This window comes from Thalassophryne amazonica, unplaced genomic scaffold (assembly GCF_902500255.1).
Source record: "Thalassophryne amazonica unplaced genomic scaffold, fThaAma1.1, whole genome shotgun sequence".
Taxonomy (NCBI): Eukaryota; Metazoa; Chordata; class Actinopteri; order Batrachoidiformes; family Batrachoididae; genus Thalassophryne; species Thalassophryne amazonica.
This window is the reverse complement of record NW_022986258.1, coordinates 221,160-236,776: the sequence shown is the minus strand read 5'-3', so window position 1 is coordinate 236,776 and position 15,617 is coordinate 221,160. Positions and strand designations below refer to the sequence as shown.

The following is a 15,617-nucleotide window of genomic DNA, read 5'->3' as shown; positions in this document are numbered from 1 at the left end:
CATAAAAAATATTTAATTTGACTTGTCAGCTGCCAACTTCAGATCAGAGTTATACTGTCACAGCGGAAATTCAACATGGTTATAGTCCTGTTAAGTCAACAAAACACTAAGTGGTGCAGACTTCAGGTGCCCCGCTGGACCAACTCAAATGTAATGCAGGTTCACATTATTAATGAAGAAAACCGACATAATGTTAAAATAACACACACACACACACACACACACACACACACACACACACACACACACACACACACACACACACACACACACACACACACACACACACACACACAAACAGAGCTGCTCCAAGGCAGGTTACCTGTTGCACTGTTATTAAGGCGGGGTCAGGGGGGAGTGGCTTAGTGGGTGGAGCAGGCCTGTCATGAACCTGATAGAGAAGAGGAAGAAAAACAAACAAACACAAAACAGGAAGCAGAATGACAGCTGATGTAAATGTCTGCATAATAGGGACCAGGGGTCAAAGGTCAAACAGGCATGCTTAAAATAAACCAGTAATTCATTTGTTGCCTTGACAACATGCCAGCTGTGTTTAAAATATTCAGGCTGTAAGAAACTGCAGCCACAGGAGGGCGGAGCCTATGTAATGACCCGGTGAGAGTTCATCTTAACTGATTTATTCCCATTGACCTTTGAAGACCTGTAATTAAATGATGGTGGTGAGTCCGACCAGCCTCAAAGCTTCTTGCTTTGTGACATCACAAAATTCTTACGGTGATAAAAGCAAGAATTTCAGACGGGTTTCCTGTCAGTCTGATGGAACAACAGAGGGACACTGGCTGAGACACACCACAGACACAGACCTGGCACCGAGGAAGAACTTCCTCCTCCTGGCATCCGTCCGTCTGCAGAAGACGATGGTGTAGCGCCCAGGTTTTTTTGTTTTTTTTGTACACTTTCTCAAATCAATTTCAATTTATTTCTTTTATATAGCACCAAATCACAACAGAGTTGCCTCACGGTGCTTCACATAAATAAGGTCTAACCTAACCAACCCCCCCCAAGAACACAGGCGACAGTGCTAAGAAAAAACTCCCTTTGATGATTTGAGGAAGAAACCTCAAGCAGACCAGACTCAAAGGGGTGACCCTCTGCTTGGGCCATGATACAAACACAGTTGACAATACAAATACGAGGGCTGTCAATAAAGTCAATAAAGACACGCCCACGTTTCACCTGGCTCCAGCAGGTAAATGGTTACTTAGTTGAGGTGGCGATGGGCTGGGTGGTTGCCATTCAGGGTTTCATAAAGCAGTCTAATCTTGTTGAGTCGGATAAACTCATTTCGTTGAATAATTTTTTAATGTTAGTCATTGTACAAAGCGCTTATTTGACTCAAGTTTTTAGACTGGTACAGAGGAGACAACTTATTTTAGTTGACATAACTTCAGTGTCCTCACGTACCACACGTACCACCATGTGATGGAACAAAGAAGAGCAACCTTATGTCGCTCATATTCCACCAGAAGGAGGAGCTTCCTCCGCTTTTGGCCATGCTTGTAGCTGATGACTGTCATGATGTGTTTGTGACAGTTCTCACATTAACTACCGGGTGTTGCTGTTACGATGAGCAGTGCTGTGTGCACAAAAAGGCTTGACAGAAGTGTCAAAGAAGAAACTGAAGAGTGAAACTGCTAGGTTAAGTATTAAGCACGTCATTCGTATGGCGTGCTTAGCTATGCCGGCAGTTCGTATGTGTCCGTAAATGTTAATAAAGCCAGTTAACAAAACAAAGGCTGGACAGTTCATGACAACAACCAACCCAGAAGTAAACAAAACGGTCACACACTGGAGCCGTCTCTTGGCAACATCACGCGCGAGACTGTTAAGTGGTGAAAACTGTCGACTAACATAAGACAGCAAATCTGCAAGTTTAAGCGGCGATGTGAAACAGTGATTGGATGGATAATGTTGGGTGACTAACTGTAGTCGACTAAATAAGTTTAGTAGACTGAAAGTCCAGTCGGCTTTATGAAACCGGACCCTGGAGCGGTTCTGTGGTATTGTGGACGTACAGCACCAGCTCTTGCTCGCTGACCTGAGCTGACAGCGGGCGAGCGACAGACGCAGATTTCTGTTCTCTGTAAGTGAATGTTCATCGTCAGTCAGAAGTCGTGAAGATGTGTTAAGTTTAAAAAATTAAAAAGCCTATTATTTACGTTGTCTTAGCATAGGCTCAGACTCACTGACTCCGTTAAAATAAATAACGTTTGGCCAGCAAACGGATTTAAAAAATAAAAAAAAGAAGAAAAGAAGTTTGGTCATGTGACCACGTTCTGTGTTCAGGTGCTGTTATTCCCCGTCAGTGCAGAGCCAATTCTCTCTGGCGAGCACAACGTGTGCTGCGGACGGAAAGGACACGTTCTCACATTAGACTCCTGGTAACACAGAGGAGCAACGTGGGGAAGAAGAAGAAGAAAAACCTGAGCGTTTTCTGTAGCGAGTATGCTGGACCAGAAGGATGGATGCAAAGCAGCCATATGCAAAGGGGATCTGAGGAACCACCCCTGAGGCTCTACATGCTGAGAGGGGCATTCTGCTGCCCTCTAGTGTTCACATCCTGTGGGTGGGGTTTCTCAACAGACATGAAAGTGACACACAGAGACAAAGTGCAACAATCAATAAATATAATCCAATAAAATATTATTCTCAAATGGACACATAATGACTACTTTTACGTTTTGTCCATCTAGTACTTTCTGACAGTAATACTTCTGTAACGTTACATAAGTAGCTGCAGGATTTTGACTTTGTTGATCTGTTAATGGGCAACACGGTGGTTAGTGGTTAGCACTGTTGCCTCATAGAAAGAAGGTCATGGTTCAATTCCCACCTGTGGCCTTTCTGTGTGTTTGTCTGTGTGTCCCTGTGACAGACTGGCGTCCTGTCCAGGGTGGACCCCGCCTCACACCCTGTGACTACTGGGATATGCTCCAGCCCCTTGCGCCGCTTAACTGGAGTAAGCGGTTGAAGATGAATGAGTGAGTGATCTGTTAGTCTGCGATTACACACTGTTGTCCAGCAGGTGGCGGTGATGAACATGTTTACCAAACACCATTAAAGTTAGAAGAAGAAGACAGGGCTAACATTGTGGTAACTTAGCAATGATAACAATAGAATAGAATGTTTTCTATTGTCATTATACTCAAGGTGCAACGAAATTAAAAGACAACTCCCGTAGTGCAAAGGTGTAAAAGTAAATATAAAAAGACAAATAAGAATATATACATGTATTTAAAAGGAGCCAGTAGGTGTATATAAATATAAACAGGAGTCTGTACTATTCATTGCATTCACCTTCTTAAAAAATAAATGCAATGAATAGTGCAGACTGTAGGCTAATGTGCATTCAATACTCGTATTGCACTTGGGTAGAACATGTTGGTGAGTCTGGATGTGCGGGCCTTGATGGACCGGTACCTCTTTCCTGAGGGCAGCAGTGAGAACAGGCTGTGCCCGGGGTGTGAACCAGCAAAGCTGATGCTTCTGGCCCTGCACAGACATCTGGTGTTATAGATGTCTGACAGAGAGGACAGCTGCGCTCCTATGATGTTCTGTGCTGACTTCCTGACTCTCTCCAGAGCCTTCTTGTCAGCCTGAGAGCAGCTCCTGTACCACACCAAGATGTTGTTGGTGAGGACGCTCTCTACAGAACACCTATAGAAGGACAGCAGCAGTTCCTGGGACAGATTGACCTACCTCAGTGACGCTGCTGTGCCTTTTTTACAAGGGCATTGGTGTTGGTGCCCCATGTCAGGTCCTGAGAAATGTATGTTCCCAGGAACTTGAAGTCACTGACCCTCTCTATGGTGTCTCCCTGAAAGAGAAAGGGGGAGAGGGGTCCTCCCTCTTCTGCCTGAAATCTTTGAGAAGTTAAGTGCCAGGTTATTTAGGGAGCACCAAGTGGTGAGGTTCAGGACCTCCTCACTGTAGACCGTCTCACTGTTGTTATGACTCAGCCCAACCACAGTAGTGTCATCCGCAAATTTGACAAAGATGTTGCTGCTGTGGGTTGGTGCACAGTCAGGGGTGTACAAAGTGTACAGTATGGGGCTGAGCACACAGCCCTGAGGGGCCCCAGTGCTCACTGTCAGCACTGAGGAGTGGTGGGACCCCATCCTGACTGACTGCAGACGGTTGGTGAGAAAGTCTCTGATCCATCTGCAGGTGTGCTCGCCAATGCCACCTGCATAATCTGTTATAGTGGCTAATATATGTGACAGGTTGATTTGATTTCCTGTTATTTCAACATTACGCACTTTAATCCCGCGTTAGTCCAAGTAGGACATCAAGGACTAATACTATCTATTGATTATTGATAATTTTTACTGCGGTCCAATGAATGATTCACTCATCAGATTGTTTCCATTCAGACACTTCCTGCACACTTTCAAAATAAAATCCCCGTTATTTAGCGAAGCACAAAGGAAATAAGGAACCCTGGTCGACTACCCAGCATGCATCACGCCTCCCTCCCGTCACCTTCCACCATGTCTGTAGGGGAGGAGCTACTGTCTGAAAATCTATCCTAACAGTTTACACCTGTACCTGTTTTTGGGGCGAGGCCAGCAGGACGTTCGTCTGCAGGTTCTGATGGTACCTCAGAGGTCGGACCTGCTCGCCATTCCTGGTGTCTGCTCGCTCCATCGCTGGAGTTCTGCACAAAAAGAAACAAACAAACAAAAAAGTCATCACTGTTGATTCATTTTTATTCACATACAATGTAAACATGCATAAAATAGCAGAAAAATGTAGTAACGAAACACAAATACATAAAATACAGGGTAACACAAAAAAAAAGACAAAAAAAAAAAAAAAAGAAAAAAGCTTGTTTCCATTGTGGCCCAACAAAATACTCACAGGCAAACAGATTCATATGTACATGAAACCCAATTAATTAATTATCAAACTCCACTGTGAGGAAAAAAATGACAACTGAAGGTCCCCCCCCCACAATAAATGGATGAACAGCAATTTGTTCAGTTTTAATGAGGGAAAGGTCACGATGATCAGGAACCAAACAGCCTGGACCACATGTAGCCTCAGATTTATTCTGACTGAAATTTCTGTTTCAATCCACACAAGAAAAACGTGTCCAAAAATTTCTTACATCTTAGAAATATCAACGTGTCCACAGAACCTGACTGCAGTCCAACGTTTGTCTGCTGTGTCGCTGTGAGACAGCTACACAGTGGAACAGAGGAATGTTCTTAAAAACAACAAGAAGACGTGATGTTTCAGCAACAGCTTGCCAGAAGGCACATGGGAGACTTGAGCCAGAGCTGCTCAGCACCGCGGTCTCCTGTGCAGGATGCTGCTGAACAGGCTAATGGCTTAACTCCACCAAGTAGTTCCAGTTGCAGGTCTTTAGGTCCATGTTCCGACAGACTCGGGTTCACCTGCTGTGTTGTGCAGCTTTAGTGGAACGGCTGCTGGTTCCAAAACACCAGAGTCTCTGCCAGAAACCACGGAACCGATGAAAAACCAAGAAGAGGACCACGGGTATGATGAAGAGGAAGACAACCAGGAGAGCAACACGGATCAACCCAGTATCTGACCACACACACACACACACACACACACACACACACACACAGAGGAGAGCTTTAGGTTAAACCTTGTGAATGTCCATTTTCCAGAATCACATGACCAGATTCATCTACAGTACATGTGTCCAGCACAAAGACACAGAACAACACAGGAAGACGACTCATCAGGATCGAAAACCTTCAACAACTGGAGCTCCTGAACCTCTAAGAGCTCAAACTGACAACAAAACAAAGAACTGACATAAACCACTCAAAGTGGGCATGTCTGACACTCAGGATGGCAACCGTTTGACACTTTGGTCACCTATCTAAAAAATGTATGGTGGACATTCAGGAGTGGCAGGTGCTGCCAGGGAGGGGCCAAAATTTTAAAACAAAATGCTCCAGTCATTTTAAAAATATACAAAATTATTATATAGCTGCGACGCTATGCGAGCTGTGATTGGCTGATTTCTGGTCTGATATTTTCACATATCAGACCGTTACCATGACAATTGGTCCGGATCACGTATCAGGTTCATTACAAACCAGAAAGCTAAAAACACGATTAGCAATGCAGCAGATAAACAGAATATTCACAGAGGAATCCTTCAAATGGTGATACAAGCACCAAAAATTGGCACACATACTCCTGAAACATTACTCTTTTGAAAAAACTGATTGGGCACTTGAATTTTCAACAGGCAGCCAGGTAGGGGTCAACTGAAGAATTACACAGGGGTCAAAACTGAAAAATGTTCCAATCATATTGAAAGCTACACCACATTATTTGTCTGAACAAATAATGGGGGAGGTGATGGTCTAGTGGTTAAAGTGTTGGGCTTGAGACCAGAAGATCCTCAGTTCAAATCCCCGCCTGACTGGAAAATCACTAAGGGCCCTTGGGCAAGGTTCTAAATCCCCAAGTTGCTCCCAGTGTGTAGTGAGCACCTTGTATGGCAGCACCCTGACATCAGGGTGAATGTGAGGCATTATTTTAAAGCGCTTTGAGTGTCTGATGCAGATGGAAAAAAGCGCTATATACGAAATGCAGTCTATTTACCATTTGAACATAAATATTTAAAAAAGGTATAGTTTGGACTGTGTGTGACTGAATGTTATGGGGTAAAAATAGCAAGAATGCTGACAAAGGTCAATTTCAGTTTGTACAGGGGTCAAAAGTTAAAGTTGCTCCAAATATTGTAAGAAGTGATGCAAATTATTGGTTGAGTTAATAGGGTTTTAAAAAGGAATAGCTTGGACCATGTGTCAAGCTTAGTTGCCACGTTACACAGTAACATATGTCACATGTCATAGAATTCAATGGACATTGACCTTGTCTGACCTTTACTTTGGTGAACAAACATTCAACACAGTCAAAACTATTCCATTTATTAATCCTATTAGTTCATCCAATAATTTCCACCATCTCATCTCATCTTCAACTGCTTTTCAGGGTTCAGGTCGCAGGGGCAACAGCTCCAGCAGGGGACCCCAGACTTCCCTTTCCCGTGCCACATTGACCACCTCTGTCTGGAGGATCCCGAGGCGTTCCCAGGCCAGTGTGGAGATATAATCTCTCCACCTAGTCCGGGGTCTTCCCCGGGGTCTCCTCCCAGATGGACATGCCTGGAACACCTCTTTAGGGAGGCGCCCAGGAGGCATCCTTACCAGATGCCCGAACCACCTCAGCTGGCTCCTTTCAACGTGAAATAGCAGCTGCTCTACTCTGAGCTCCCTGCGGATGACCGAGCTTCTCAGGAGGGAGACATCAGCCACCCTCCTGAGGAAGCCCATTTCAGCAGCTTGTACCCGCAATCTGGTTCTTTCAGTCATGACCAAACATTCATAGGTGAGAGTATGAATGAAGATTGACCAGTAGATTGAGAGCTTCGCCTTTTGGCTCAGCTCCCTTTTCGTCACAACAGTATGGTAGAGTGAGTGCAATACCGCCCCTGCTGCACCAATTCTCTGGCCAATCGTCCCCTCACTCATGAACAAGACCCCAAGGTACTTGATCTCCTTCAATTGAAGGCCGTATTCCCTACCTGGAGTAGGCAATCCATTCGTTTCCTGCTGAGAATCATGGCCTCAGATTTAAAGATGCTGATCCTCATCTCAGCCGTTTCACACTCGACTGCGAACCAATCCAGTGTGTGTTGGAGGTCACCAGCCGATGAAGCCAACAGGACCACATCGTCTGCAAAAAGCAGTGATGAGACCCTGAGCCCACCAAACCAGAAACCCTCCTCCCCCGACTATGCCTAGATATCCTGTCGATGAATATCACAAACAGGATTGGTGACAAGGCGCAGCCCTGGCAGAGGCCAACCTCCACCGAAAACGAGTCCGACTTACTGCCAAGCACCCGAACACAGCTCTCGCTTTGCAAGTACAGAGATTGGATGGCCCTGAGAAGGGACCCCCTCACTCCATACTCCCGCAGCACCTCCCAGAGTACTCGATCATATGCATTCTCCAAGTCCACAAAACACATGTAGACTGGACGGGCATACACCCAGGCACCTCCAGGATCCTTGTAAGAGTGAAGAGCTGGTCGGTTGTTCCACGACCAGGACAGAACCCGCATTGTTCCTCTTCAATCAGAAGTTCAACTATTGGCCGAACCCTCCTTTCCAGCACCCTGGAGTAGACTTTACCAGGGAGGCTGAGTAGTGTGATGCCCCTGTAGTTGGCACACGCTCTCTGGTCCCCCTTTTTAAATATGAGGACCACCACCCCAGTTTGCCACTCCTTAGGCACTGTCCCAGACCTCAATCCAATGTTGAAGAGACGTCTCATCCAAGACAATCCCTCCACACCCAGAGCTTTCAGCATTTCTGGACGGATCTCATCAACCTCCAGACCCTTGTCACTGCCGAGTTGTTTGACTACTACCTCAGTGACTTCCACCAGGGAAACTGATAAAAATCCTCCATCAGCTTCCAGCTCTGCCCCTACTACAGAGGACGCTCTAGTCTGATGCAGGACTTCCTCAAAGTGTTCCTTCCACCGCCGCATTACATCCTCAGTTGAGGTCAACAGAGTCCCATTGTTACTGTAGGCAGCTTGGATAGTTCCTCGTTTCCCCTCCTGAGGTGCCTCACGGTCCGCCAGAAGCACCTTGGTGCTGACCAAAAGTCTGTCTCCATGGTTGCCTCCCCCACAGCAGAGGCTGCTGACCTTCAGGCCTGTTGGTACCTTGCAACTGCCTCTGGAGTCCTCCGAGATAACATATCCCGGAAGGACTCCTTCTTCATTCGGATGGCTTCCCTGACCACCGGTGTCCACCACAGTGTTTGAGGGTTGTCACCCCTTGAGGCACCTAAGACCATCAGGCCACAGCTCCCTGCTGCAGCTTCAGCAATGGAAGCTTTGAACATTGCCCATTCTGGTTTCAGTGCCCCCTAACCTCCACAGGGTTCAATTCAATTCAATCAATTTTTTTATATAGCGCCAAATCACAACAAACAGTTGCCCCAAGGCGCTTTATATTGTAAGGCAAGGCCATACAATAATTATTTAAAACCCTAACGGTCAAAACGACCCCCTGTGAGCAAGCACTTGGCTACAGTGGGAAGGAAAAACTCCCTTTTAACAGGAAGAAACCTCCAGCAGAACCAGGCTCAGGGAGAGGCAGTCTTCTGCTGGGACTGGTTGGGGCTGAGGGAGAGAACCAGGAAAAAGACATGCTGTGGAGGGGAGCAGAGATCGATCACTAATGATTAAATGCAGAGTGGTGCATACAGAGCAAAAAGAGAAAGAAACAGTGCATCATGGGAACCCCCCAGCAGTCTACGTCTATAGCAGCATAACTAAGGGATGGTTCAGGGTCACCTGATCCAGCCCTAACTATAAGCTTTAGCAAAAAGGAAAGTTTTAAGCCTAATCTTAAAAGTAGAGAGGGTGTCTGTCTCCCTGATCTGAATTGGGAGCTGGTTCCACAGGAGAGGAGCCTGAAAGCTGAAGGCTCTGCCTCCCATTCTACTCTTACAAACCCTAGGAACTACAAGTAAGCCTGCAGTCTGAGAGCGAAGCGCTCTATTGGGGTGATATGGTACTACGAGGTCCCTAAGATAAGATGGGACCTGATTATTCAAAACCTTATAAGTAAGAAGAAGAATTTTAAATTCTATTCTAGAATTAACAGGAAGCCAATGAAGAGATGCCAATATGGATGAGATATGCTCTCTCCTTCTAGTCCCCGTCAGTACTCTAGCTGCAGCATTTTGAATTAACTGAAGGCTTTTTAGGGAACTTTTAGGACAACCTGATAATAATGAATTACAATAGTCCAGCCTAGAGGAAATAAATGCATGAATTAGTTTTCAGCATCACTCTGAGACAAGACCTTTCTGATTTTAGAGATATTGCGTGAATGCAAAAAAGCAGTCCTACATATTTGTTTAATATGCGCTTTGAATGACATATCCTGATCAAAAATGACTCCAAGATTTCTCACAGTATTACTAGAGGTCAGGGTAATGCCATCCAGAGTAAGGATCTGGTTAGACACCATGTTTCTAAGATTTGTGGGGCCAAGTACAATAACTTCAGTTTTATCTGAGTTTAAAAGCAGGAAATTAGAGGTCATCCATGTCTTTATGTCTGTAAGACAATCCTGCAGTTTAACTAATTGGTGTGTGTCCTCTGGCTTCATGGATAGATAAAGCTGGGTATCATCTGCGTAACAATGAAAATTTAAGCAATACCATCTAATAATACTGCCTAAGGGAAGCATGTATAAAGTGAATAAAATTGGTCCTAGCACAGAACCTTGTGGAACTCCATAATTAACTTTAGTCTGTGAAGAAGATTCCCCATTTACATGAACAAATTGTAATCTATTAGACAAATATGATTCAAACCACCGCAGCGCAGTGCCTTTAATACCTATGGCATGCTCTAATCTCTGTAATAAAATTTTATGGTCAACAGTATCAAAAGCAGCACTGAGGTCTAACAGAACAAGCACAGAGATGAGTCCACTGTCCGAGGCCATAAGAAGATCATTTGTAACCTTCACTAATGCTGTTTCTGTACTATGATGAATTCTAAAACCTGACTGAAACTCTTCAAATAGACCATTCCTCTGCAGATGATCAGTTAGCTGTTTTACAACTACCCTTTCAAGAATTTTTGAGAGAAAGGAAGGTTGGAGATTGGCCTATAATTAGCTACGATAGCTGGGTCAAGTGATGGCTTTTTAAGTAATGGTTTAATTACTGCCACCTTAAAAGCCTGTGGTACATAGCCAACTAACAAAGATAGATTGATCATATTTAAGATCGAAGCATTAAATAATGGTAGGGCTTCCTTGAGCAGCCTGGTAGGAATGGGGTCTAATAAACATGTTGATGGTTTGGATGAAGTAACTAATGAAAATAACTCAGACAGAACAATCGGAGGAGAAAGAGTCTAACCAAATACCGGCATCACTGAAAGCAGCCAAAGATAACGATACGTCTTTGGGATGGTTATGAGTAATTTTTTCTCTAATAGTTAAAATTTTGTTAGCAAAGAAAGTCATGAAGTCATTACTAGTTAAAGTTAATGGAATACTCAGCTCAATAGAGCTCTGACTCTTTGTCAGCCTGGCTACAGTGCTGAAAAGAAACCTGGGGTTGTTCTTATTTTCTTCAATTAGTGATGAGTAGAAAGATGTCCTAGCTTTACAGAGGGCTTTTTTATAGAGCAACAGACTCTTTTTCCAGGCTAAGTGAAGATCTTCTAAATTAGTGAGACGCCATTTCCTCTCCAACTTACGGGTTATCTGCTTTAAGCTGAGTTTGTGAGTTATACAACGGAGTCAGGCACTTCTGATTTAAAGCTCTCTTTTTTAGAGGAGCTACAGCATCCAAAGTTGTCTTCAATGAGGATGTAAAACTATTGACGAGATACTCTATCTCACTTACAGAGTTTAGGTAGCTACTCTGCACTGTGCTGGTATATGGCATTAGAGAACATAAAGAAGGAATCATATCCTTAAACCTAGTTACAGCGCTTTCTGAAAGACTTCTAGTGTAATGAAACTTATTCCCCACTGCTGGGTAGTCCATCAGAGTAAATGTAAATGTTATTAAGAAATGATCAGACAGAAGGGAGTTTTCAGGGAATACTGTTAAGGCTTCTATTTCCATACCATAAGTCAGAACAAGATCTAAGATATGATTAAAGTGGTGGGTGGACTCATTTACTTTTTGAGCAAAGCCGATAGAGTCTAATAATAGATTAAATGCAGTGTTGAGGCTGTCATTCTCAGCATCTGTGTGGATGTTAAAATCGCCCACTATAATTATCTTATCTGAGCTAAGCACTAAGTCAGACAAAAGGTCTGAAAATTCACAGAGAAACTCACAGTAACGACCAGGTGGACGATAGATAATAACAAATAAAACTGTTTTTTGGGACTTCCAATTTGGATGGACAAGACTAAGAGTCGATCACAAAATTGATCATCTACCTTCAGCCTAGGGTGCTCTGGTACCATGTACACTTATGAGCATCCTTATGTTCGAACATGGTGTTCGTTATGGACCGTGACTAGCACAGAAGTCCAATAACAAACAACCATTCGGGTTTAGATCAGGGAGGCCATTCCTCAATCACACCTCTCCAGGTGTCTGTCATTGCCCACATGTGCGTTGAAGTCCCCCAGCACAACAATGGAGTCCCCCACCGGAGCCCCATACAGGTGTCCATTCAGGTACTCCAAGAAGGCTGAATACTCCAAAATGCTGTTCGGTGCATACGCACAAACAACAGTCAGAGTTTTCCCCTACGCCACCCGAAGACGCAGGGAGGCGACCCTCTCGTCTACTGGAGTAAACTCCAACATAGTGGCACTCAGCCAGGGGACTCGTGAGTATCCCCACACCCGCCCGGTGCCTCATCCCCTGAGCAACTCCAGAGAAGAATAAGGTTCAACCCCTATCAAGGAGAGTGGTTCTGTATCTGAGGCTGTGCATGGAGGCGAGGCCCACCAGATCTAACTGGTATCGCTACACCTCCCACACAAGCTCCGGCTCCTTCCCCCACAGCAAGGTGAAGTTCCACACCCCCAGAGCCAGCCCCTGCCACCCAGGTCTGGTCCGCCGAGGCCCGCGACTTTCAGTGCCACCCATGGGACAGCGCACTTGACACCAGCGGTTCCCCCTGCGGGTGGTGAGCCCAAAGAGTGGAGTTGGAAGGTCCATGTTGCCTTTTCGGGGTTTGCCCGACTGGGCTCCTTGGCAAGCCCAGCCACCAGGCACTCGCTGACGGGCCCTACATCTAGACCTGGCTCCAGATGAGGGCTCTGGGCTTCCTTCGGGCCAGGTCACATTTCCTCTTCCTCGTTCTATCATGGTGTCTTGTCAACCATTCTTATTCTGGCCTCTCGCCTGAGACCAATTTTCCATGGGGGACCCTACCAGGAGCACACACAAACCTCTCCACCACGATAAGGTGATAGTTCCCGGAGAGGTAATTTCCATAATTTTTTACCAAAATTGGAGCTTTAGCTTTCGACCCCTGTACAAACTGAAATTGACCTTTGTCACCATTCTTGCTGTTTTTACTCCATAACTCAAAAAATATTCAGTCATAGATAGTCCAAACTATACCGTTTTGGAAGACTTATGTTCAGACAAATAATGTGGCACAGCTTTCAATATGATTGGAACATTTTTCAATTCTGACCCCTACATGACCCAAGCTGCTACCCTGGGATGGCAACCATACATTTCCAAGTCTCTGTAGGAAGGTGATCAAAATACCTCATCAATCGTTTTGTCACCCTCAGTGGTAGCGACCGAGTGATCTGGTGCACAGACTGTCAGCTCCATCACGTGTCTTCAGTGTTTTAGTTTGCATTACCTCCTGTGGGCGTGGCTGGTCCGCTGTCCATGCTGCCCCCGTGACCGGAGTACCTGCAGTCCGGTGGAGCCCAGCCAGGATCACAGTGACAGTTCTTGTTACTGTTACACACCTGGAACACCAACCAGCAGAATTATGCCAAATATCAGTAAACGTCAGGGGAAAAATATCTTATTTTAAAAAATTAAATAATAATAAATTCAGTTTACACAGAACCAGTTCACAAGTTCTCTCAGTGTGCAATACATGAGCACGGTCTGGACCCTAGACCTGACCCACATCAAGAGGGCGCATGGTGTGGACTCTGGACCTGACCCACATCAAGAGGGCGCATGGTGTGGACTCTGGACCTGACCCACATCAAGAGTGTGCACAGTCTGAACTCTAGACCTGACCTACATCAAGAGCGAGCATGGTCTGGACTCCGGACCTGACCCACATCAAGAGCGAACATGGTCTGGACTCTGGAACTGATCCACATCAACAGCAAGCACGGTCTGGACTCTGGACCTGACCCAAATCAGGAGAAAGCACAGTCTGGACTCTAGACCTGACCCACATCAACAGCAAGCACGGTCTGGACTCTGGACCTGACCCACATCAGGAGCGAGCATGACGGCAGCAGCAATCTGATTATTACAGTTATCTACATTTATACCCAAAATCAGAAAACTAATTTTAGGAGATGGATCAGAAATTACCCTGTTCCTCCGTGAACACGGCGAGAAATCATGTGCAGACTAAAAATAAACCAAACAGAACACGCCACAGATAGCAGGCCAACACTCGCCAAACAGCCTGCTCTGCCTGGAACAGTACAGAGTCCTCAAAGTACTGCTGCTGCACCCCTTCAGAAGCCAGAACACAGTCACCCCGCTGCCCAAAATTTAACGTTTGTTAAATATTCTAAATGTTACAGAACATCTGAGTCAGGAAACAGATTTTGCTCCTCAATGAACAGAGACCACAATCCAGATTTGGTCCATAAGCCCCATCGGACCAACATGGAATATCCAATCAAAAATTTACTTTTCAAGTCCCAGTTTTAGTTCAGTTGACTTATTATAAACCAAATTTAAATAGTTTAACAAGTTGCAGCACTTTGCCTTACGTCTAGTTTTGGAAGCCATGTTTAGCTGAGCCTGGTTTAGGCGTGTGGTGCTTGTGGACCAGATCTGGTCCATTTCTTTTGTAACAGGAAAACAAAAACGTCATTTTCAGCTTGACTTTAAGGACCAGAGAGTTAAAGGCACGTGGACAGGTTGCAGACACTTTAAACTGCGTCCTTACGGACCCCGTGGCCATTGCACTTGGTGCGGCATTCTTCCACCCCGAACACCGACGCGTCCTGGCACCTCTGGTTCAAACAGGCCTGAAACACAAAGACCACGTCAGTCGGACCAGTTTATCCAGAATCCTGCAACATTTCCTCATTTGTCATTTATAAATTCTGCCAGCTGTAGATCCTCCAGGCCTATTGGGGACACCAGCTCACCTTGCTGGGACCACAAGAGGTGCCTTGGGCCACAGTCGCCGGGCCAGACACGTCGTCTCCCAGGTGGAAGAAGGTTCCCCTGCAGACCACATCACTGTGGTTTAAGGGCACCTTGGTGTGGATCTCTACCTTACTGCCCAGCAGGGGGTGCTCCCTTCCTCCCTGACACTGGATCTTGCCGCAGTAAACGTCCCTAATGTAGTAACACAGTAAAATGGGAGGACAAAAACTGACATAGAACCATTATAAGGAAATAATCTGCAACCAAACCAACAGGCATTGTGGGATTTGTAGTCTTAAAACTGATGTTTTCCGTGAAACACGAACAGCTAGCTAAACATGATGCATGCTATATCCACCACACTCAGAAGAACTCAAAGGCTCCAGCTACTGAATTTACAGAGTCCAATTAGGTTTGAGCCAATAGCACTGCTGTGTTTTGGCCTCTTTTGTTGAATGGGGCCGTGGCGTCTTTTGAACTGGTCTATGATCTGTACTCACGCAATTCTACAGGCGATGTAGGATCCGTTGGCCAACTGTCCACAGTTTCCAAACTTGTTGCCCTGAGTGTTGACTGATGCAAAACAGACAGCTGGTGCGCTGGAAGCATCTGGAATACACACGAGTCATGTTTGAACCCAGTGTGAACAGACTTTGAGCCAAATTGGTTCTCACCAATTTTAAAGGAGTCCAGGTTCATTAGGAACAACAAAAGT

General features: G+C 45.4%; 1 protein-coding gene across 4 annotated transcripts in view; it reads right to left on the bottom strand.

Annotated features, from left to right (window-relative positions):
• adam15 (ADAM metallopeptidase domain 15) overlaps positions 1-15,617 on the bottom strand; it is an 84,205-nt gene that overhangs the window by 23,368 nt on the left and 45,220 nt on the right. For 3 of the 4 annotated variants that reach the window (XM_034165398.1, XM_034165399.1, XM_034165400.1), the window contains exons 15-21: positions 15,403-15,511; positions 14,902-15,094; positions 14,701-14,778; positions 13,407-13,518; positions 5,421-5,574; positions 4,570-4,678; positions 323-391 (exon numbers count right to left, since the gene is read on the bottom strand). In XM_034165398.1, coding sequence (XP_034021289.1) covers positions 323-391; positions 4,570-4,678; positions 5,421-5,574; positions 13,407-13,518; positions 14,701-14,778; positions 14,902-15,094; positions 15,403-15,511 — 824 coding nt within the window. The remainder of the gene's footprint in view (positions 1-322; positions 392-4,569; positions 4,679-5,420; positions 5,575-13,406; positions 13,519-14,700; positions 14,779-14,901; positions 15,095-15,402; positions 15,512-15,617) is intronic. The other variant, XM_034165401.1, reaches the window with a different exon arrangement.